We start from the raw sequence: 25,173 nt of genomic DNA on the forward strand, positions 1-25,173 counted from the left end.
CACTTTCATCCTTACTCAACACATGACCAAACCATCTCAAACTGTTTCTCTTCACAGCATCCATCACAGGCTCTATTCCCATCATCTTTTGCAATTCATCATTTGTCTTCCTCTCTCTCAACGATTTTTTTTTTTTTTTTTTTTGTATACTGAATCGAGGCTCGTGAAAGAGCTAACATTTATTTCACAAACAAATCAACCAGACAAACAAAACACACAAAAAGAGGGAGCGGAAGACAAGATGGGGAGAGAAGGGGAAGCACACAACCATAACATTTGAGAGCAGGGAGAAGTGTGGGAGGGAGAGGGCTTGGGGGCAGGAGGCGTGGGAGGGGGAGAGAGGGGGGGAGAGGTATAAAACACAAGGGGACCGAAATTAGCGGGGGTAGAAAAGATCAAGGTTTTGGATGGGGGAGGATAAGAGATGGTGGTGAACAGCTATTTTAAAGACCTGGAGGGTGCAGTGGGATTGAAGAGAGTGAGGGAGTTTGTTCCAGAGGTGGGAGAAAAGAGGAATGAAGGAGTGAAGGTGAGCAGAAAGTCTTGATTTTGGCAGTTTAACCATAAGAGGGTTGCAGGCAGATCTTGTGCGACCTGTAGGAATATTTGGGGGACAGAGCCCAGAGAGGGCTGGGGGGGGCAAGGCCAGAAAGGAGTCGGTAGAAGACGGAAAGACCACCAACCTGCCTGCGGTGAGTGAGTGAAAGGCCCTTGGAGTTAGCTTCATCGCGGGAGATTCCAATGATTCTGAACGCTTTGGTTTCAACAGCGTGAAGACGGGCTAGGTGTGAGGCAAGAGCACCAGACCAGAGGGGAGAGCAGTATTCCATAGAGCTGCGGATGAAAGCCTTGTATGTGGTGAGGAGCTCAGGTGTGCCAAGGAAGGACTTCGCACGACGGAGGATGCCCAGTCAGCGACTGGCTTTGGAGGCCAGATTTGAAATGTGGTTTTCCCAGGAAAGATCATGGCAAATAGTGAGACCCAAAAGCTTGAGTGACAGAACTTCTTGGAGAGGATTATTCAGAAAGTGGATGGGAGGGTTTTCCAGTCGGTCTTTTCGGAGAGACATCGTAAGAGTGTGAGATGCATCAGGATTGAAAGATATGTTCCATTTGTTTGCCCAGTCTGGGATTTTGTCCAGGTCTGCAGAGAGTGAGGAGGCTGCAGACTGCCGATCTGAGGGATGAGGAATGGAGCGACAGAGAGTAGAGTCGTCAGCAAAGAGATAGAGAGGATTTTCAAGAGAGTCAGAGAGATCGTTGATGAAGACCAGAAAAAGCACAGGGCCCAGAACACTACCTTGGGGAACTCCAGCCTGAACAGGAAGAGGAGATGAGAGAAACCCATTCAGGGCCACACGTTGACTACGACCAGAGAGGAAGTCCGCCAGCCATGCGTGGAGATTTCCATGGATACCAAAGGAGGAGAGTTTGGTGAGCAGAGCAGGGTGCCAGACCGTATCGAAGGCACGTGAAATGTCAAGGGAGACAGCTCTAATTTCCTGTTTGGCGTTGAGGACCTCCATCCATTGTTGAGAAAGCAGAAGCAGCATGTCCAGAGTAGAGTGACCAGGTCTGAAACCAAATTGATGATCAGAGATCAAGCCATTGGAGAAGAGGAAAGATTTCATATCTGAAGCAATGATGGATTCCATGACTTTGCTGATAATTGGGAGAAGGCTGATTGGTCTGTAGTTGCTGGGATCTGTTTTTGCACCTTTTTTGTGCAAAGCGGTGATGTTGGCTGATTTCCAAGCAGATGGCAGATGACCTTGAGCAAAAGAGAGGGTGAAGAGAACAGAAAGAGGGAGTGAAAGAGCAGAAGAACATGATTTTAGGACCCGTGGGCTGATGCCGTCAGGACCAGTTGCAGAATCAGAGTCGAGGGTTGACAGAAACTTTTCCACCTTGTCAGGAGGAAAGGACACAGAGTCCAGGAGCAGCTGGGTACGACTGGGTACGGTGGGTACAGAGAGGGATGGGTTTGGGACACAAGATTTAGAGGCAAACACAGAGTTGAGGCATTTAGCTTTTTCACGTGCGGAGTCAGCCGTTAAGCCGTTTGAGGTGAGGGAGGGGATGGAGGGGGAACAAACACCAGAAACAGATTTGACCAGACGCCACCAGGATTTGGAAGAGGGAGACAGATAAGAGAGTTCGGTCTTGAGAACGGTGAGATATTGTTTCCTGGCTCTCCTGAGGGTGGACACACACTTGTTTCAGGCTTTGTGAAAGGAAATGAGATTTCCTTCCGTTGGATTTGCTTTCCAGGAGACGAAAGCAAGTTGTTTCAGGGCAACAGCCTCACCACAAGATTCCGTGTACCATGGATGGGAGAGGGTATGACAACTGAAGACGAGATGGGATAAATCTGTGCATGAGAGAGAGCAATTTACTTTGAAAGAATTCCCAGGATGAGTTGATGTCAGAGGCGGTAGAGATGGGAGACCAGTCCAGATGATTGATGGCTGCTTGAAGACCGTGCCAGTTGGCCTGAGTGAAATGCCAGACTCGTCGACGCTGAGGAGGCTCTCTGAGAATGGTCAGAGAGATGTTCACTTTGACAAGCACATGATCAGATGAGCCGATTGGAGCAGAAGAAGAGCAGCAGACATTTTCAGGGAAGTTTGTCATAACCAAATCCAGAAGAGAAGATGCTCCGTTGACTGAGATCCGGGTCGGGAAATTGACAGATTGTGTCAGTCCCAGTGAGTCGCAGAAGTCCTTTGCTGAAGAGCCATGGCTGGTGAGAGAGGTACCCACACCCAGCCAACTGGCATGGTGACAATTGAAATCACCACATATGAGGAAGAGAGAGTTGGGATGGGTAGATAGAAGTTGGTCCATATTATCAGACAGTGAGATGTAGATGGAGTCATCGCTGTTTGGTGGACGGTACAACACACATATGAACAAAAGGTGGGAGCGAAGGGGAAGCCGTAGCCAAAGGTATTCCTGGGGGTGAGGTGGAGAGAGGGCAGTGGAGGGCGAGTGAGGAAGAGAGTTTTTTTATAAAGATAGCAACCCCACCTCCAGGACGAGGCTCAGGTCTATCATACCGGAGGAGTGATACTCCACACATCCACCAAACCATTCGCATTTCCACCCTTTTCAGCCTTCGTTGCTGTAACATGAACCATCCTATATAACATGGGATAAAAAATTATATATAGCATGACATCTAATCATTATTATTCTATTTAACATGGGCTAAAAATTATATATAGCATGACATCTAATCATTATTATTATATATAACATGGGCTAAAAATTATATATGGCATGACATCGAATCATTATTATTATATATAACATGGGCTAAAAATTATATATAGCATGACATCTAATCATTATTATTATATATAACATGGGCTAAAAATTATATATGGCATGACATCTAATCATTATTATTATATATAACATGGGCTAAAATTTATATATGGCATGACATCTAATCATTATTATTCTATATAACATGGGCTAAAAATTATATATAGCATGACATCTAATCATTATTATTCTATATAACATGGGCTAAAAATTATATATAGCATGACATCTAATCATTATTATTATATCTTTCCTCTTCTCCAATGGCTTGATCTCTGATCATCAATTTGGTTTCAGACCTGGTCACTCTACTCTGGACATGCTGCTTCTGCTTCCTCAACAATGGATGGAGGTCCTCAATGCCAAACAGGAAATTAGAGCTGTCTCCCTTGACATATCACGTGCCTTCGATACGGTCTGGCACCCCGCTCTGCTCACCAAACTCTCCTCTTTTGGTATCCATGGAAATCTCCACGCATGGCTGGCGGACTTCCTCTCTAGTCGTAGTCAACGTGTGGCCCTGAATGGGTTTCTCTCATCTCCTCTTCCTGTTCAGGCTGGAGTTCTCCAATGCAGTGTTCTGGGCCCTGTGCTTTTTCTGGTCTTCATCAATGATCTCTCTGACTCTTTTGAAAATCCTCTCTATCTCTTTGCTGATGACTCTACTGTCTGTCGCTCCATTCTTCATCCCTCAGATCGGCAGTCTGCAGCCTCCTCACTCTCTGCAGACCTGGACAAAATCACAGACTGGGCAAACAAGTGGAACATGTCTTTCAATCCTGACAAATCTCACACTCTTACGATGTCTCTCCGAAAAGACCGGCTGGACAACCCTCCCATCCACTTTCTGAATAATCCTCTCCAAAAAGTTCTGTCATTCAAGGTTTTGGGTCTCACTATCTGCCATGATCTTTCCTGGGAAAACCACATTTCAAATCTGGCCTCCAAAGCCAGTCGCCGACTGGGCATCCTCCGTCGTGCGAAGTCCTTCCTTGGCACACCTGAGCTCCTCAGCACATACAATGCTTTCATCCGCAGCTCAATGGAATACTGCTCTCCCCGCTGGGCTGCTGCTCCTGCCTCACACCTAGCTCGCCTTCACGCTGTTGAAACCAAAGCATTCAGAATCATTGGAATCTCCCGCGATGAAGCTAACTCCAAGGGCCTCTCACTCACTCACCGCAGGCAGGTTGGTGGTCTTTCCGTCTTCTACCGACTCCTCTCTGGCCTTGCCCCCCCAGCTCTCTCTGGGCTTTGTCCCGCAAATATTCTTACAGGTCGCACAAGATCTGCCTGCAACCCTCTTATGGTTAAACTGCCAAAATCAAGTCTCTCTGCTCACCTTCACTCCTTCATTCCTCTTTTCTCCCACCTCTGGAACAAACTCCCTCACTCTCTTCAATCCCACTCCACCCTCCAGGTCTTTAAAACAGCTGTTCACCACCATCTCTTATCTTCCCCCATCCAAAACCTTGATCTTTTCTATCCCCGTTAATTTCACCCCAATTCCACTTTTTTGAAATACCAACTTCTGTCCTGGAAGTCCTTGGTGTCCTTGTGTTTTATACTTCTCCCAGCCCCCCCCCTTCCCACGCGTCCTCCCCCCAAACCCTCTCCCTCCCACACATCTCCCTGCTCTTAAATGTTGTGTGCTCTCAAGTGTTTGTGTGCTTCCCCTTCTCCTGTCTTCCGCTCCCTCTTTTTATATATTTTGTTTGTCTGGTTGATTTGTTTGTGAAGCAAATGTCAGCTCTTTCACGAGCCTCGATTCTGTATACAAATATATATATATATAATGGTATCTGTAATCTGGTTCTCCAACCTAATGAGCGGACAACATGACGTCATCGCCATGTGTTGAAAGGTGTTAGTGTTGAAAAACCACTTTTCGCACTTGTGTTGGTGCAGGAAACCACTTTTGCACTTGTATTAGTGTGGAAAAACCATTTTTCGCACTTGTGTTAGTGGGGACAACATGACGTCATCGCCATGTGTTGAAAGGTGTTAGTGTTGAAAAACCACTTTTCGCACTTGTGTTGGTGCAGGAAACCACTTTTGCACTTGTATTAGTGTGGAAAAACCATTTTTCGCACTTGTGTTAGTTACCAGGTCGGTAACTGTGAGTTTTGCATGCACTTGTGACAGTATCTGTATTTATAATCCGTAATGACGCACTGCTAGATGGTTCCTCTGGAACTTTGCAGGCAAGGCGGACGTGCATGGCGATGACGTCATGTTGTCCGCTCATTAGGTTGGAGAACCAGATTACAGATACCATTATTAGTAACTCCCAACCGCAACCAGGTCGACTCCATATGATGAGTGGATACCAGAGATAACGTCACCGCGTGGCAGGCGGTGCGTATCGCTCCCAGCAAGGTGCAGCAGCAGCTGTATGGGACACCTTGCTGGCGGTTCTCCACTGATGATATGAAGGTCGCATAGTGACTGATATATATATATATATATATATACAGACTTGGCATTTAATATGGAATTTTTTTCTTTCTTGACTTGGGTTTACTTTCTTAACTCAGTATATCAATCTGGTGAGTTTCTTTTACACTTTGGTGATTTATTTGTTCAAAGAACCATGTCACTGATTGTCTGTCGCAGCAAGAAGTCAACAACAGGATTATATCACAGGTGGCGTGGCAAAATGTATGGACAGGTGCATTTGACTTTTGGCTTCACAGTCGGGTATACAAGGGTTGTTGCGTTCTGTATTAGTGGAAAACAACTGCTGAACGTCTCCAAAAGTTATTGCCGCTTCCTCTGGAGATGGTCCGTCAACTCGACAATGCTGTTTGTCATGGAGTGGTGGCTTTACGAAATTACAGCATGAAAGAGCGTGCTATTGCTCGGCAGTATGGCATCACTCAAGGTCAGGTGTCAAAGATCCTGAAACGAAATGCTCAGAGGGGTGTCCCTCCTCCATTACCGAGGCCAGGACGTCCCCGCAGAACCACAAGGAGGGATGATCGCCAGCTGCACCGGTTAGTCCGCAATGGCCGTACCAAGTCAGGTAATCGGCTTAGGGCTGAGTGGCAGCAACTGAAAAATGTGCCTGTATCCAGAAGGCTAGTCAACCAACGACTGGTTCAAGCAGGCTATCGTGCCAGGCGTCCCCTGAGAAAGCCACACCTGACCAGACAACACCGCCAGCGCCGATTGCAGTGGGCCAGAGAGCACCGTCAATGGCAGCCAGGACACTGGAATCACTTGATCTTCAGTGACGAGTCTAGATTTCTGGTCTATCGTCAAGATGGCCGCGTCCGAGTGTGCAGACAAGTGCATGAAGCCTACAACAAAGATTGTATAGTGCCAAGAGTCCAAGCTGGAGGTGGTGGGGTGACCGTTTGGGCTGCTTTTCATGCAGGGGGCAAAACTGACCTGGTTGTTCTGACTGGAAACCTGAACCAGTTCAAGTACAGGGCCATTCTGGAAGAAACATTGCTTCCATTTGCTCGTGCAGCCTTTCGAGGAAACTTTGTCTTCCAAGATGACAATGCACGGCCTCATCATGCTCGCATGATCCAACACTTTCTTGCTGACCGTGGTGTAGAGCATATGGAGTGGGCTGCCATGTCCCCGAATATGAATCCGATAGAGAACTTGTGGGCAGAATTAACGCGTCAAATCGACCACTTGGACCAGCAGCGGACCTCTGTGCGTGACTTGCAGCAGACTATTGTCACTGCATGGCAAGCGATTCCTGTCCAAACCTTGGCAAATCTCGTGAACAGCATGCCTCAACGTGTACGTGCTCTCCTGAATGCTCGTAGGGGTGACACGAAGTACTGAACTGTAATTTTACTGTCCGTAATCCCAGTCGTAATTTAACTTTTGTTTTTGTTAAAATTTTTTTGGCTAATGTGCAAAATAAAGAGATACTTCTGGAAAACGTACAGAAGTTTAACACAGTACTGTCCATGAATTGAGTTCGATATCAGTTGACATCACTTTCAAGGATCAATTTATTGTTTCGAAATGTCAAATGTGGTTTTTGTTTCTTTTAAAGGTCACATTAACAACATCTAGAATAATTTCAACATAATTCCAATGAACTTTTGGTTCTAAGTCATCTTGAAAAGTAAGTTCACCCCCACAAAAAAAATATTCCATATTAAATGCCAAGTCTGTATATATAACATGGGCTAAAAATTATATATGGCATGACATCTAATCATTATTATTATATATAACATGGGCTAAAAATTATACATAGCATGACATCTAATCATTATTATTCTATATAACATGGGCTAAAAAATTATATATAGCATGACATCTAATTATTATTATTATATATAACATGGGCTAAAAATTATATATGGCATGACATCTAATCATTATTATTATATATAACATGGGCTAAAAAATTATATATAGCATGACATCTAATTATTATTATTATATATAACATGGGCTAAAAATTATATATAACATGACATCTAATCATTATTATTATATATTACATGGGCTAAAAATTATATATAGCATGACATCTAATCATTATTATTCTATACAACATGGGCTAAAAAATTATATATAGCATGACATCTAATCATTATTATTATATATTACATGGGCTAAAAATTATATATAGCATGACATCTAATCATTATTATTCTATATAACATGGGCTAAAAATTATATATAGCATGACATCTAATCAATATTATTCTATATAACATGGGCTAAAAATTATATATAGCATGACATCTCAAAAACTTATGGGCGGATTCGGACGAAACTTGGTGAACATGTTGGGTGTGTGACAAGAACAAAGCCATTCGATTTTGGTTCATGTCCGGAGCCAGATCCGGCCTATCAGTGGGATACAAAACGTAAACTGTTCAGCCTGGTGGAGGTGTGCGCTCTACTGAGTGCCGTTCTGGTTACTTCCGCCACCAAAGGTGGATGGAGGCTCTGTTTTCACCCCTGTCTGTTTGTTTGTTTGTCTGTTTGTTTGTTTGTGAACAAAATATCTGAAAAAGTTGTGGACTGATTCGGACGAAATTTGGCAGAGATGTAGCATGTGTGACAAGGACGAAATGATTAGATTTTGGTGATGATCCGGATCCGGATCCGGCTACTAGAATGTTTTAAGTGATTCTTCACCATTGTGAGATATGGCCAAAAACGATACATAGCAGGAAATCTCAAAAAGTTGTGGACGGATTTCGACAAAACTTGGTGGAGAGGTTGTATGTGTGACAAGGAAGAATCGTTTCGATTTTGGTGAAGATACGGATTCGGATCCGGCTACTATAATGTTTTAAGTGATTCTTCACCATTGTGAGATATGGCCAAAAACGATACATAGGAGGATATCTCAAAAAGTTATGGATGGATTTGGACGAAACTTGGTGGACAGGTTGTGTGTGTGACAAGGAAGAATCGATTCGATTTTGGTGAAGATCTGAATATGGATTCGGATATGACAATTTTTTTTTAAAAAGTGATTCTTCACCATTGAGTGACATGGCCAACCAGGTGGAGGTATGCTCTCTACTGAGTGCCGTTCCAGTTTTGGGCTGTTTTCAGGTTCTTCTGCTAAACTATTCCAATTCTTACCTACTCATCCTGCATTTACACAGTTCTGGACCATGGCACATTTCAACACTCTTCACTTTCAAATGGATTGCTTGGGGAAAGTAGATGAAAGGCAGATAAAATCACGACTAACAACTTAAAAATGCATAACCATTTAAAAACAAATACACATTTCGAAATTCCACAACTAAAGATTATTCCACATATTCCCCATTATCCTGCACCACAAAGCTCATAACAATGTGCAAGTTCCTTTTTTCAAGAAACGTGTCTCAAAATATTTCTTTTTCTTTTTGTTGCAGGTGCAACATTGCGATTAGCTTTACTCGACGAAACTCCACTTCTACCCAGTGGGTCTAACATTAGCAATCTCTCCTGCATCGTCTGGCACCAAGAGACCTCAGAACAACAAGGAACCTCAGCAGAGCCTGCCGAGCTCCCCATTCCAAGCATCACATCTGATCACTCTCCAGCCTTTCCCTCAAGCTCCCCGAGAGCCCTTCTTGTTGAAAGCGAAGGCCGCACACCGTTTGGATTGGCACGGACCGTCGTAAAGACAGGAGCAGGCACATTCAAGTGCATTGTGGATCGTCAGGAAGTAACGACGTTTCGCTCACGTGCCACAGGTGGGACAACTTGTATTTTCGAAAGTTTATCGCATATTCACTTTCTTGAGTGCTACTCTGTTCTGCAATTCCGGCATCGTTATTTTGTTGTCATTTATGGAGCTATAGGCAGGGGTCACAAATCTTTTGTGTTGCTTTATCAACAGCCATGCTTTTTGCTGAGGATGTGACGGTGACAGTTAGTCGTGGAGAAACAGCCACTTTGGGGGTTCGCAGCCACTTTCAGACTCCTGAGGATATCCTTTGGTATCACAATGACTTTGGTGAGCACGCACCTGAGTTCGAATGCTTTCTACTACCGATCTTGATATTTGATTGCCCTTTGTTTAAGAAAACAATATTAATCCACCTCCAAAAGTTTGCTCGGAACTGTTATTGCAGTGAATATTATGTTATGAATCAACAGATTTGACATTCCTTAATCGATTAATCATTTGACCTCTACCCTCCCCACTAATCCTTCAATACATGACGTCATTTGTGCCTTAATTGTATACAATCGGAGCAACATTTAATGTGGTTAGCCGGAAAACTTTCTTTATGTTCAGAGGTTTGTTGTTTTGATCTATTTTGCATTTGCAATACACCACATTGGTCCCAGTTCACCTAAATAATAACTAGCATTGAACCAGTCACTTCACTGATGGTAGTTGAACAACATAACTTGTTTATCTTATTACTAATACAACATGTTGACAGTCAATATTTGCGTTTTTTTAAATTCCGAAAACATTTTATTTACTGCTAACAACCCAGGGTTAATTTTAGTGACACACACACACATATTGGCCCAAAAACAATATTATGAATATGTTTTATGTTCCACTACACATAATAGTGGGGCTGCTTAACTGATGAATTGTGAAACAGTGGGGCCATGAAACTTGGCACATGGCTAGAATACCCCAAAAGAAAGATTTTTAGTCCAGGGGGCATCTCCAATTTCACCCCATATGGCGGCCATCTTGAAATTCAGGATGGCCATCATACAAGACCTGTTTTGATGAATATCTCCATAATTAGAACAGATATCAAAATGTTTGAAGTGCCTATACCTACATTTTTAGGGTCTAGAAATCCAATGGCAACATAAAATATTCAATAGTACATGGCAGCCATCTTTAAATCCAAGATGGCCGCCATAACAGACCTGTTTTGATGAATATCTCCATAATTAGAACAGCTATCTAAATGGTTGCAGTGCCTACACCTACATTTTTAGGGTCTAGGAATCCAATGGTAACATAAAATATTAAGCAGTCATTTGAAAATATTAATTTTGCATAGTATCATGCATACTGGGAATGCATATAAATACTCTTAACAGGTTGGCATTCTTCAGTGATTAAAAGTGTCTATGACATCGCAGACTGTAACTGTGCCATCTTGTGGTTTTCTAGTCTTTGCTGCATTCTCCATCACATGCGCAGAGAGAAGTACAGGGAAGTGCAGCTTTCTTACACCGGCAACGACCAGTACATCCTTTTTTGCACCCACACTTAACAAGTTCATTGCAGATCTTTGCAGCCTCTGGAAGTGTTGTCCATATTGGTTTGAACTGGCCAGCAGACGTTTTTTGCCAACCCCATTCAGTGGGGCTTGGTAGATCAGGCTTAGCATGCAATGCTTGTCCCCAGCATAGTGCGCCTTGGTATACTGCCCGCTTTACATGCTGCACAAGGGCATCATGTGTTGGTGGAATTGATTCCACAGGTCTGCCCTTCTTTGCAAACAGTTTCTTTCGTACAATGGTAATGTCAGTAGCAGTACTTGTGCGATCATACAACAGAATAACAAATCTCTCAATGACGTTCATGCAGGTTTCAGTTATCTCTGTGCTCTGGTGGCAAATTTCTGCTAGTACCTCTGTGAGCTCAGGGAATGATTCCCACACATTCCATGCAGTTACCTTTCCACGCCCATTAAACGCTGAAGAAGTGTCACACCCTGTTAGTGCATGAAACATGGGGAGGGCTTTAGATTTCTCAGGGCCAAGAGCTGTGGCTATATCATGTGCAGAGATAAATCGCATGTTCTTGCCTGTCCCAAATTGTAACCATATCATCAATGAAAGCTTCTGGGATGCTGTAACTGCAAGCACGACAACATCTGTGTCCACAGTTTGTATGAGGACCTTACTATGCCCTCTTGCATCAGCAGCATGTAGGAACATCCGACCATCTGCCTCTTCCTGAGTGCACGGGGAGAGTGATTCTAGATCAATGCGTGGTGGAGCAGTAAGAACCTCTGTATCAAGTGTGACAACTAGCTCCTTGCGCTGGTCTTCAAATGATTTAATTGTTTCATTGGAAAGGAAGCTGAAGAGTTCACGCTTGTTTTCATCAACTCGAAGAAAGTTCTGCCACTGTCCAGGAATTGCAACTGAGGTATCTACTCGTCGGCGAACCCCCTTGCCACGCTTTTCACGGGTCATGCTCTTAAGGCTGTCGGGTAGGTAACGGTCCCACACCAGATCAAGTCGGGTTGCAGATTTGTACTGTGAGAAAACAAATGGGATGAAGACCTTTTCGGCATATTCGCCAAATGTTTTGACTGTGCCAACATCGGGCTTTAGCTTTTGAACAATTACTACCCCGTCAAGTATGACACATGTCACCTCTGGCATCTGTGTGCTTGATGGTGAAAGTTCCTCTAAGCAGTCCAAAAGGTCGCTCTTTGTACCAGGTCGAAGCTTCCCATCCTTGGACAGAGATGGAGGGAAAGATTGATTTTCATGACGGAAAAATTCATCCAGGTTTCCCTCGCGGGTTTGACAGGCAACAGTTGAACAGTAGAGGCGAGAGGCGAGAGGCAACAGTAGAGGCGAGAAAACAGTTGAACATCACTCTTCAATGAGGCTACCTTGTGTTTATCTGTCAGCTGGTCTGTTACTGATGAGCTGCCAAACAGAGGTAACTTTTTGCGCGGGACGACATCATTCAAAGGCTTTGAGCGTTCAATCAGCCTCTCTTGCACAAATGACTCCAGAGCCTCCTTTCCCACTTTCTGCACGTCTTTCACACTTTGTACGACTGATGCACTTGCTATATCCTTTGTGTCAAGGACCAAAAGGTCAGCGGTTTCTTCAAGAAATGGATTACCTAGCTCCTCGATAACTGATACAAGTGATCTGACATGTTTGTCAAAGGTCATCTGGGTGCTTTTATTCTGATCATGATGCAGTGATGGCGCTTTGCTTTCATGTTGCTCCTGTGCAGTCTCAAACTCATCAATCACCCTTGAGACCTCTGGACCTGCAACCATCCATCTTTGCAGAGCATGGGCATTGTCCAGCAGACCCACAGCTCCTCCATCTCCCTTGATACGTGCATTGTTCTGTTCATGTGCATGATCTGTAGCAATTGAAGAAAATTTGCGTTGGGTCTTTTGTACCGTGAACATGCCAGCTCGGAAATTATCCAGAACTTTAGGGTGTGTCTTGTGCAAGTCCATCATATCACGCAAATGGACTGTGACCCATCTTGCATAGTGCGTATGGTCAAGAGCAAAGAACCACGGAAGAAGCTCCCATAAAGCATCTAAGTACATTTCAAAGTCAGCCTCCCTCAATGAGCGCACAAAGGTCAGGATGCTGTTCTCCAATGCCATCGTGAGACTCCAGTATTGGAACTGTGGGTGTTCCAAGATGTTGCCATTGGATTTTATGTTGCCATTGGATTCCTAGACCCTAAAAATGTAGGTATAGGCACTTCAACCATTTTGATATCTGTTCTAATTATGGAGATATTCATCAAAATAGGTCTTGTATGATGGCCATCTTGGATTTCAAGATGGCCGCCATATGGGGTGAAATTGGGGATGCCCCCTGGACTAAAAATCTTTCTTTTCGGGTATTCTAGCCATGTGCCAAGTTTCATGCTTTTAAGGGAAAAGGCACAATCGATCCGAATTTTTTAGCTAAGCCGCCCAGCTATAATGACGTCCCAGGCGTAATGTCATTTGAATACACCGCCATCTTACTAAATCCGTCATCCTGAGATCTTGAGTATGACATTCAGCCCATTGCCTACGGATGTCACATAGCCAAATAGAGTCAGATTATATGGGTTCTGGTATTTAACTGACATCGGCGAAGCAACGGGATCGGTTGAGTTCTGGATTCCAGGATTACGCACATGTCTGTAGAGGCCGAGCCTAGCACTAGATGTAACACCGTAATGAGTTGCCAACGATGTGGATCATGTGGAATAGGTGGATGAGTTGGTTAGGCGACAAGAACAAGTCAATTCGATTTTGATTCAGGTCTGGATCCAGATCTGACCTATCAGTGGATACAAAACATAAACTGTTCCGCATGGTGGAGGTATGCTCTCTACCAAGTGCCTTTGTCGTTGTTATTGTCTGTATACTCTTTCCGTGTACCATTAGCTCACCTGTAACGAAGTTCAGGGAGCATATGTGATGGCGCGTTGTCCGTCCGTCAGTCCGTAAACTCTTGAAACTTCTTCTCCGAAACCGCTGATCGGATTGCGACCAAATTTGGCACAAATGATATTTTTTGTGTTGTGACTAAGGTTTGTTCACGGCATTAAAAAAAAGATCGGGCTCTAAGGGGATTTACCAGGGTCAAAGTGGATCTGGGTTTGACCCCCCAAAATAGGAATTTGCTTTTTCTTCTGAAACTACACACAATTTTGATGAAACTTCACCACAACCTTCACCACCCGTGCTGTACCAAAGTTTGTTCATGGCATTACAAAAATCTGCCCCTTCGGGGGTCAACGAAGGGGGGGGGGGGGGGGGAGGGGGAGAAGGGTTGCCTCCCAAAATAGGTATTTGGTTTCTTCTCAGAAACGACACACACAATTTCGATGAAACTTGACCACAACCTTCACCACTTGTAATGTACCAAAGTTTGTTCACGACATTAAAAAAATATCGGGGTCTAAGGGGATTTACCAGGGTCAAAGTGGATCCGGGTTTGACCCCCCCCCCCCCCCCCCCCAAATAGGAATTTGCTTTTTCTTCTGAAACTACACATAATTTTGATGAAACGTCACCACAACCTTCACCACTTGTAATGTACCAAAGTTTGTTCACGGCATGAAAAAAATCTGCCCCTTTAGGGGTTTACGGGGTGTTGCCCCCCAAAATAGGTACTTGCTTTCTTCTCAGAAACTACACACACGATTTTGATGAAACTTCACCACAACCTTAATCACCCATGATGTACCATGTTTGTTCAAGGCATTAGAAAAATTGGGGTCTTAGGAGGTATATGGGGTTGGGGGAGAGGGGGGGGGATTGCCCCCCAAAATAGGTATGTTTTACTTTGTTTGTTTAAAGTTTTATGATTATGTTCGTATGATTCTACATGCTGCCCTTTCTTCTAGCAACCATTGAAATTGATTTAAAATACCCTTAGTCGGTCGCAGTATACTGTTTATTCTACCAGGTGAGCGCCAGGGGTATTGCCCCTATGTTTATATATCCTTCCGTGTTCATCAAGCTTTATTCTAAAGGGTCCCTTCTGTCGGTAGGCATGTAGCTATATAGGGGAGGGGGTATGGGGGGAATTGCCCCACTAGGCATAATTTTGGCCCTCTATGATCGCACTGACCAAAATATCAAAGGATAGCATGAGAAAAATCCTTGATCCTTTCGCATGGACTCTCAGGTATTAAAGCTAAACTTCATTAGTCTGTAAGAGAGTAATTGAACGTGATATATAAGTGGTGTAAGCTGTAAAAGGCATCAAGGGTGGTGTACTTAATTAATTTTTTTTCAGAGGATTTTGGCTGTGTTTTTTTTCTTCCTTTTTTTTCTTTTTTAATCATCATCGGAGTCCACATATCGTAAATACATCAACTCCGGTATAAGGGGGTAGAATTTTATTTGACCGACTCCTTTCTCGCATGTTCTCACATTAAGTGTTCTTCCAGAAGCACCATCGTCTCCAGTTGTTTCGATGCGTTTTTAAAGAAACGCTCCCCTTTTGAATTGAATTTGAATCCCTCCACCTCCCCCCTGGATGCTCCAGCCTGCTGCAGATATGGCTGTTGTACCATTTCCACGCTACATTAAATTCCTAGGTCTTGCTTCTTCTTCCATTCTGGAAAGACAGACTTTTTAAACAGGGATCCTTATGATTAAACAGACACTAATTTTTGTTCCAAGTCAATCAATTGCCAGCTTTCCAAGCAGGTAAGTTGAGTATTGGCTTTCCAACTGTTCCGTGTCTATTTTTCTAAGATATCAGGAACCTTTTAATATAAAGCGTGACAGACAGGCGCTTCTCCTTTTCGTCATGGATTACTCGATTTAAAGGACAGTGCGGTTTCGTAGTTGCACTCCAACAAGGGTGATTTTTAAATTGACCTCATGGTGTCTGAGTGATCCCTTTAGACAAAGCAGAAATGTCCAGAGGAAGGCACCAAGGGAAGTTACAAAAACTGTATTAGTTTGCTTGTTATTTCAGCTGTTATGAATGAACTTTAGAAATTGTGAAACGTCCTTGTAAAAGATCGTTTCATTACCTTTGTTGGTGCATATAGCTTTTCTTAGCCTGCACAATGGTGGAACAAGATGTTCTAAATTCTGATATGTACACGTGTTGGCTTTTTGTTGTTTAATGTTACCTGGGGCAATGATATTTTATATATAAAGGTTCGGTAATTTTGTGAAACATGCTATATTTTTCTCATTGCTTTCACCAGTGGACTAATATCTCAGATACCGATTTGAAGTTCTCACTTGTTTAATGCTTCATTTGAACCACTTACACAATGCAGTAATTTCAGCTCTTTCTTGTTAAACTTTTACATGTTTAAGTTCTTCCTGGTGCAATTTGTGACAATATTACTAATTGTTTTAAGTAAATTAAGTAAATTTAAGTAAATTTAAGTAAATTAAATTATTCATATGTTCATTCATAAAATTCATATTCATATTCATTCATAAAATGAAATCATATGTTTTAAGTAAATTAAATACATTTAAGAGTCACACACAAACACACAAATTCAGTATTAATTTATTTTCAATTTTGAAGTAAACTTCATATTAAAACACCTTGATGCTAAATTTGGTGTTATATCTTATATCACCAGAAATCCAAGTGGTTTAAAGTTTCTAAAACTTAACACAACTAGATGTGATCATCATTAATTTACAATGTACGTTCTTAAATGGTAAAACTGAGGTGCATTGCGACATCTCCTACAGCAGCTCTTTATTGGGAAATGACATGAGCTGACAAGGCTCATTTAAGAGTCACACACAAATCACGCACTCAAATGCACACAGATGGATCGGACAACAAAGGACTTGACATCTGACCAACATGGTCTTGGGGGATGTTACTTCCTTGAACACACAGGATGCCAACAGCACAATCTGTTGGTGGAACTTTTTTCTCCATAATCAGCACGGCGTTTAAGGATAAATGTTCCTCCCCAAGCGACCCACAGTGTTTGGCCATGCTCTATCCTCTAAATGCTGAGCCAGCTTTGGAATCAAACCTCCCAGCCAAAGAGCAAACGCATTAACCCGAATGCCACCGAGTCTGTTGAATGACAGAATTGTCTGTGTTTTAATTTTTGTTTTCGTATCCTCATTTTACAGAGACTTCCTGTGTGTGACTGCATTCCATGTATGCGTGTACAATACAGTACAAGTACGCTTGTATAGTACAGCTGTTTGCATGCCTTACGCCTTTCACACTTTGTGCACCAACAGTTTGGTTAACCTGTACTGTTTGTTCAGGTATTTTATTTGAAACCAGAAAACGGAATCATCAACTTTGAATATGAAACAAATATGTACTTTGGATTAACCAAACCCTATGAAGATCACCAAATATATTGTTGCGTATCTCGAGCCTGTCGACGTACAAAGGGGGGTTCAAATCTTTTCCCCCTCGGGCCTTCGAGTCCACGAGGCCGCTACCCACTTTACACTCGTGGGGCGGATTGCGGAGCAATTCCAGATGCCACCCCCGTAGCGAGCGTGTGGAAGGGTCTCTGGTCAAATACCCAGGTACCTTCTATATACACGCCGCCACGAAGACGGGGGCTGGACCTCGCACAAGTCACGCTGGTCTGATATGCCCGAGCAGTTTCCGTGTCATGTGACTCGTGCCGTTAATTATTATTGAACCCGATTGAGCGGTTTTATTTCGTACAATACGAGGCCAATGGTGGAAAAGACGTATACGACCAAATGGAAGCAAAGAACACAGGTTTATTTATAAATGTACAATGGTAAAGGCAAGGAAGAGACACAGGGTAGAAACTTAACGTCCTTAACTTGGTTTCCCAGACAAGGGCCCTCTCACTCACGCAGGGAAAGGAAGGAACAGAAGAGAACGCGCTCAAGCATGGTCGTTCGTGCAGTTCGCCCCGGACAGCTCGTTGGGCATTCCCCTTGGTGTTGTTCGTAGTACGGGACGTCGGCCTCGGTCGTGCACGCACGGGAGTCCGCCCGGCGTGTCCCGATGTTAGCGAGGCAATGCACACGTGCAGGGAGCCCAGGCCGGGAGATCGTTGGAGTCTCGGGCCCCAGGAGAGATCATCCTGTGAGAGCACTTATAGCAGGGGCATGGAACAGGGCAGGGGCAGAACGCAGACTACAGAGAGAGTTCGTGCTTTCGGCCACAGAGCGCGGGGAGAGCTGGGAGCTTGGCCACGGAGAGAGAGTTCATGCTTCGGAGTCCTGGGCTAGAGAGAGAGTTCAGGGATCCGGACCGGGTTTTATAGCCCCCCCCCCCCCCCAGAATCCCACCAGAATGTCCCAAGCACCTCCCCTGGCCGCCGTCACTGGCCACTCCCCTTTAGCTCCCATTGGCTGCTTGCCGCTTACCGGCCACTCCCCTTTAGCTCCTCCCAGACTTGTTCCAGGCCCTAGCACATGGCATTCCAGCCGAATGAGGCCTACACTTATTTACCTGCATCAACGCATACTAACACAGATGTTGGGCTAGCCTGGTGTTGGTGTTGGGCTAGTGGCTAGGGTGCCAGCTTAGGATCCCAGGATCCTGGGTTCGAATCCCGGTCAATCGCTGAATTAACGCCAGGGGGGTTGACTCAGCCTGTCATCCTTCCAAGGTCGGCTAATTGAGTACCAGTTCACTGGTAATTCCCTGCTTGTCGTAAAAGGCGACAAAAAGGGTTGGCGGCAGGAAGGGCATCCGGCCGTAAAACATTGCTTCAAAAAGGGGACCAAAAAACAACAACAACCACGGTCCTCGAAAAAGGCCAACCCCCGCTTTGTGGGGAAAAATGGCCTCTAAATGTGGTTATTTTATTTTTTTATAACGCATACTAACACAGGAAAGGAGACTATACTTAACATTGAATAAGAAATAACTGAACGAAGCGAGGCTACATGTTGTGGTGCAACTAACTAAGAGGGGGGTTTGCCTTTATTTCTCAAAACCGCAACACCACCCCCCTCTCTCACCAGACTCTCGCCGAGTCGACCCCTGTCGGAACGACCGGTGGAGTCTGGCATGCAATTTTACTTTTACTTTTAATGTGACACATAGGTGTAATCCCCCTAACATTTATTCTAACCCATGTGTGCGACATTTTTAACACTAGATATGTCCCTTCTAATGCGTTGAGCAGCTACTCTATCCGACTCACACCCACAACTATCCATGTATTTCCGGAATTTTCAAACTACACACATAGCCGGTGGGCGCATTCTTATATTTACAATCACAGAACTTAACCTTTATTTACAATACTACGACCCAGGACCTGCACTTAAGGAAAGAATTGGAGGAGAGAAAATCAAGCACTCAATATGGCACTTGCTGCTTGCATCTTGCATCTTGCATCTTCTGTGTGCGGCTAACAAAACCGGCTGGCCCTGACCGGTATACAGGCCATGTGAAGCATCAGGGCCATCTAAATCTTCCATCTTCACACTTGGCACACAATAGCACACAATTTCCTTTTCATTGGCCAGCAGGGCCACTCTCACGCGGTCCAACTGCGTGGCGTCAGTGCCACTCAACTGGTGGTCCGAAGGTGCAAGGTGAGTTGCAGCAAGATGCTGCACAGCAGAGGTGCGGGCCACAAGGCTTGTGGCCCATAGGTGCAGTAAAGGTGCAGCAAAATGGGTTTGGCAGCAAAGTGCTGCACAGGTCGGCTGCACAGGTGTGACACAGCAGAATGGATGCTGCACAGGTGCGATGGTGCTACACAGTTCGGCCTCCAAACGGTCCTGGGGCGAGGAGGGAAGACAAGGCGCAACAAGCAAAAGGAAAGCACACGGTAGCAAGCGAAAAACAAGGTGACCAGGCACCACCATACCTGGTGCGTTGCGAGGGACGTGGTAGAGCGAGCGGAGCAAGCTTGTCCCTAGCCGTCCGTACCCCCCACCATTGGCTACACTACCCTAGCCCCCCTTGTATTTACAATCAGTCTCTACGTCTTGTCTCCCATATCCCCCTCTACACCAAATTTGTCTCCAAATCCCTCCCAGGAAGGAAGGGATGGAACAGAACAATGTCTCACTCACGTCATGATGCGTCTTACTTCCAAACGGCTTACAGAGCCCTGGTGTGAAGCTCGTCCTCCTCGGTGAATGGCTGTGGATGGTGCGAAGGGATCTCACTTCCTAACTACGCTAATAGCATTACTCATTTAAACTACCCGGGGTCGTACCCTGCCAATCGGCCTCTTTAAACTATGTGGTTCTAAGAACCCGAATGCACATTGCCCACACTGTGGTGCCCTCCGAATTTGGGTATCACCCCCCAACGAATTTTTATACTGTGCCCTCACACAATTTCGGGGCTGGGTCGTGTTGCTCTACCAGCAGGTCCAGCTACCTGCACACCTCCGTCACTGAAGCCGCCTCCCGAGCTTGCCTGCTCCTGATGACTACACTAACCGGGGAAGGCCCTCCCTGGCACTTACCCCCTCTATGCCCACCTCGGCATCGGGCAACCCGGGGCCTCCCCTGGGATCCTCGGGCCCCACTCACACACTATCCTAACCGGCTCCCAGAGCCTACCTTCGGCCTTACCTGGCCGACAAGCTACCAGTGACGGAGTGCCTCAATAACCACATGCACTAATTAAGCCACACGCCCAGCCATTCCACAGTCTACTGCACCCTACAAAACACTTCTTTCCACTACCCGCACCACAGGTTTCAATATCCATGCAATTTACCTATGCCCTCTACCTGGCTTTAAACGAGCCCCCCGGGCTTTCGCGAATGGGTTTCACTTCCCTCCATTAAATCCTTCGCACCATGCATTCCACACCAAGCATTCCACACCTTTTATTTTCACACCAAATATCTTGCACACCATTTATTTTGCACACCACTACTTTCACAATTCCATTTACACTACAACACGATTCCTCAAACACACAGCATCATCTATCTACCTAATTTCCCCTAAAACTTGTGCTTCCCTTGTCGTCCCTTTACGCTATGCACACCCTTTTCTTTAACAACCACCTAAACTCTCTACGTCCCCTCTACAGTTCAGGTGTCCAACTTAATTCTTGTCCCTAAGGTCTTCTAAATCCCTATCAATTATCCTAGCCCTCGTTCGGCTAGCTTCGGTGCCCCATGGAGGCAACCATTGCTGGCCCCTCCATGGGCCTAACACTGCCACCCCCCTAAACTAGTGCTCATGCCCCCCCCCCCCCCCGTGGGAGGAATGGTGACACTACCATTCCCCCACGTGGGGTACATTACTCTCCAGTCCTCTACACTATGAGCCCCCATGTATGGAGGTGCTTTGTCACAGCTCGGCCTCGAAGGGCCGAGCGATCCATGCGGGTGGTTGGTCGCCTGTATTGATTGTCCGTCCGGCATTGACGGTCCGAGGGGGGAGGAATTGATGAGCCCAGGTGCCGGGCTCCATCCCTGCGCGGGGCTTCGCGGTCCCACGCACGATGACCCAACCGGCCACTCTCAGAGCACCTCACCCGACAAGGTGCATGGCTCCGAAAACCCGAACCTCCCCTCGAACCCGGCCGACCGCCCTTGCCCCAATACAGCACCAACCATACCGTGCGGGTGCCGGAGGCACGAGTCGTGCACGTCGGTCCTTGTGAGACCGACGCAGCACCGATCCCCTCCGGTCCCTGCAACACACAACTCGCCGGGGGCTCGCGTCTGCTACCCGTCCCACTAAGGACTACCCCAGTCGGTGTCGATGCCTGGGCCGCGTCCTCATCACGCGCGACCCACTCCACACTCGCACAACCAGGTGCACACGCGCCTCCCACACACTTCGTATCGCACAACCAGGCGCACACGCGCCCCCCGCACACTTCGTTATGCATTCTTTCTCGCACTCCGGTGCACACTCCTCTTTTTCACACTCGGTCATCACACACTCCGGTGCACACTTTTCTTTTACACATTCGGCCATCGCACACGCCGGTGCACACTTTTCTTTTACACACTCGGCCATCGCACATGCCGGTGCACACTCTTCCCACACACACTCTGGTGTGCATTCTCCCTCACACTCCGCTATCGCACACTCCGGTGCACACTTTTTTTACGCACTCTGGTGTGCACTCTTTCTCCATGCACTCCGATGCACACTCTCGCTCCACGAACTCTGGTACGCATTCCCTCTCATACCGCACAATGGGCCCCTCACCAACGCCCGGGTCTCGCCTCTCTCCCAAGCTCGCCGAGCACCCGTTCGCGCCAAACACATTCCCGCCATGAGTGCCACTCACCTCGGGGCTCTCCTTCCCCTGCTTCTCCGCCAGCACCTGCAAACTTTTTATGGGGTTAGCAAGCACGGCATCACGGTGTGAACACGAACCTTGTACATGTTCCATTTCCACCTCCCGTGATTTATTCTCTGTCTCTCCCGTCTCTTCAACCCCAATTATTTATTCTTCCCGGGTTAACGCCTCTATTTCCCGGTGCGGTTCCGAAATCTCCCCTTCTACGCGCTCCTCGCACCGCTTCACCTCGTCGCATACCACCGTGACCTCCCCGCTCATCCAGCGCCCAATCTCCTCCCCCATCTTTTTCCTATTCCTTCCTGACTCTGCCCTCATTTTTGCGTATCGCACCTGGATTCTTTTATTTCATCCCCCATGGTGTCCATCCGCCTAGCCAGGGTGTTCATTTGATTAGTCATTTTTTCCATATCTTGGTGGATTTGTCCCCCATCTTTTCCATATCACACCTTGCTTCGTCCCTCTGGGTATCCATTTTTTCCTTCAATTCACCGAGGCACGCCGTGATTTGTGCCATAGATAGGCCCATATCCATCGGCGCCGCGGACTCGGCGTGCGAGGCGCCGCCATTTTCTTCCCCTACTGCCGCACCCTCTTCAATTTCCTTTCACTACCAACTCTTCCTGCTGCTCCTGGGCCATCAATTCCCCCTCATCTATTACTCCCACCGGCATTTGGTCGTCTTGGCCAGCCATTGTACGAATTTATAAATTTGGTTTTAAAAACTAAATTTCGTACACTCGTAATTTCGAGCACGTGAAGCGCACTCTAGGTCCAAATATCCCACTCCCGGACACCAATTTGTTGCGGATCTCGAGCCCGTCGACGTACAAAGGGGGGTTAAACCCTTTTCCCCCTCGGGCTTTCAAGTCCACGAGGCCGCTACCCACTTTACACTCGTGGGGCGGATTGCGGAGCAATTCCAGCCGCTACCCCTGTAGCGAGCGTGCGGAAGGGTCTCTGGTCAAATACCCAGGTACATTCTATACACACGCCGCCACGAAGACGGGGGCTGGACCTCGTACGAGTCACGCTGGTCTGATAGGCCCGAGCGGTTTGCGTGTCACGTGACTCGTGCCGTTCATTATTATTGAACCCGATTGAGCAGTTTTATTTCGTACAATGCGAGGCCAATGGTGGAAAAGACGGCTGCTTGCCGCTTACCGGCCACTCTCCTTTAGCTCCTCCCTCGGGCCTCCCAGACTTGTTCCATGCCCTAGCACATGGCATTCCAGCCCAATGAGGCCTACACTTACTTACCTGCATCAACGCATACTAACACAGGAAAGGAGACTATACTTAACATTGAATAAGAAATAACTGAACTAAGCAAGGCTACATGTTGTGGTGCAACTAACTAAGAGGGAGGTTTGCCTTTATTTCTCCAAACCGCAACAATATATTTTTAATTATCCATAATTCAAGCTGCTTAATTAAACCCCATGCCATCAGAAGGAGTGCAAATTTACGGGAATCCCTTAAATGCTCCTTATTGTGATGACTTCTTCCCACTTCTATAACATCCACACACAAATTATTAATGTTTCATCTTAAAACCATTGTCCTTAAACTTCAGACTTGATGGCAGTAATATTGTTGTACTTTCTGGACTTTCCCGCAAGCTCAGACTATGCATTATGTATGTCTTACAAAAGTCCATGAACGGAACCAGCAATGCTTTTTAGAGAGCTTCGTAAGCGAACCTCTATGCCAATTGCATGTATATGTAAATCCATTCAAAATTTCACTTTCATTTCAAATTTCACAAAAAAAAAATAATAATAATTTTCCCCATTCCCTTGGGAACAAAATTTCATGTTGTCATTTGAAATGTCCCTTCCATGATCCGCCATCTTGTCCCTTCCATGATTCACTATCTTGCTCACGTGATCTTGCTTTGGTCTGGCACGACCGCTAAATTATTTTCACCTGGTGATTAAAATCAATAAATTTCAATACAGTACTGTACAGAACGGATTTTGATTTCGAAACCGCTCATCATTTACGCCAGCTACACCGACTTCATTTAAGCCAGGTACACCGATTTCAGTTTTCCACCATCGACACCGACTTCAGTTTTCCGCCAGCTACACCGACGTCATTTAAGCCAGGTACACCGATTTCATTACGTCCCTGCCAGTCGGACCTACGTACCTGGTCCAGTCGACTAGAAGTCTAGACTATATAATAATATATAGTAGGTACATGATTATCGGATGCTGAGTAGTGCGTCGCTGTGGCACCAATACTGGTCTGCCAGTGATCTCAGCTGTCTGCACAGCCCTCTATTACTATCGCTGCAGAGATCGTATTTGTTTTGCTTAGATGAACTGGAAATACTTATGACGTAGTTCAGATTTTTCCCTTTGACCTCGCCTTCCAACCTTTATTTTCCGACTTCGAGAAGTAGGTGAATTTATCGCAGGTTTGGGTTGTCAAAACCATTCACTGATTTTGACGAAGGTAAGTTTATATCGTTCTGAAACCAATTTATTGCGTTAGTTTATATATTTATCCACATCTAGTTTTAATATTTAGTTAATTTGAGCACGGAAACCTTGATTTTGATGATAATAATAAAACGTGTCGTGGATGGAAATTCCAAAATATGTCGTCGCGGTGCATCGTGCGCTCACAGTTCATGCATGTCATGCATGTCATGACATGCATGCAATCACACGTTTGTGTTGTTCATTGGCCCTCACTCTCCTCCACCCCCCTCCCCCCACCCACCCACTCCTCACTCCCCAAACTCACTCCACCCCCACTCCTCACTCCCCAAACTCACTCCACCCCCACTCCTCACTCCCCAAACTCACTCCACCCCCACTCCTCACTCCCCAAACTCACTCCACCCCCACCCACCCCTTACTCCCCCCCCACTCCTCACTCCCCCCCCCACCCACTCCTCACTCCCCCCCCACCCACCCACTCCTCACTCCCCCCCCCCACCCACTCCTC

The 25,173-nt window shown here is 45.8% G+C and overlaps 1 protein-coding gene across 9 annotated transcripts in view; it reads left to right on the plus strand.

Moving 5' to 3' along the window:
* The window catches only part of LOC137430556 (angiopoietin-1 receptor), a 352,893-nt gene that overhangs the window by 78,646 nt on the left and 249,074 nt on the right, over positions 1 to 25,173 (plus strand). For all 9 annotated transcript variants that reach the window (XM_078779299.1, XM_078779303.1, XM_078779309.1 and 6 more), the window contains exons 2-3: positions 9,192 to 9,515; positions 9,662 to 9,778. In XM_078779299.1, the coding sequence (XP_078635425.1) occupies positions 9,192 to 9,515; positions 9,662 to 9,778 (441 nt within the window). The remainder of the gene's footprint in view (positions 1 to 9,191; positions 9,516 to 9,661; positions 9,779 to 25,173) is intronic.

The sequence above is a fragment of the Myxine glutinosa genome, chromosome 1, assembly GCF_964187855.1.
Source record: "Myxine glutinosa chromosome 1, kmMyxGlut1.1, whole genome shotgun sequence".
Lineage (NCBI taxonomy): Eukaryota > Metazoa > Chordata > Myxini > Myxiniformes > Myxinidae > Myxine > Myxine glutinosa.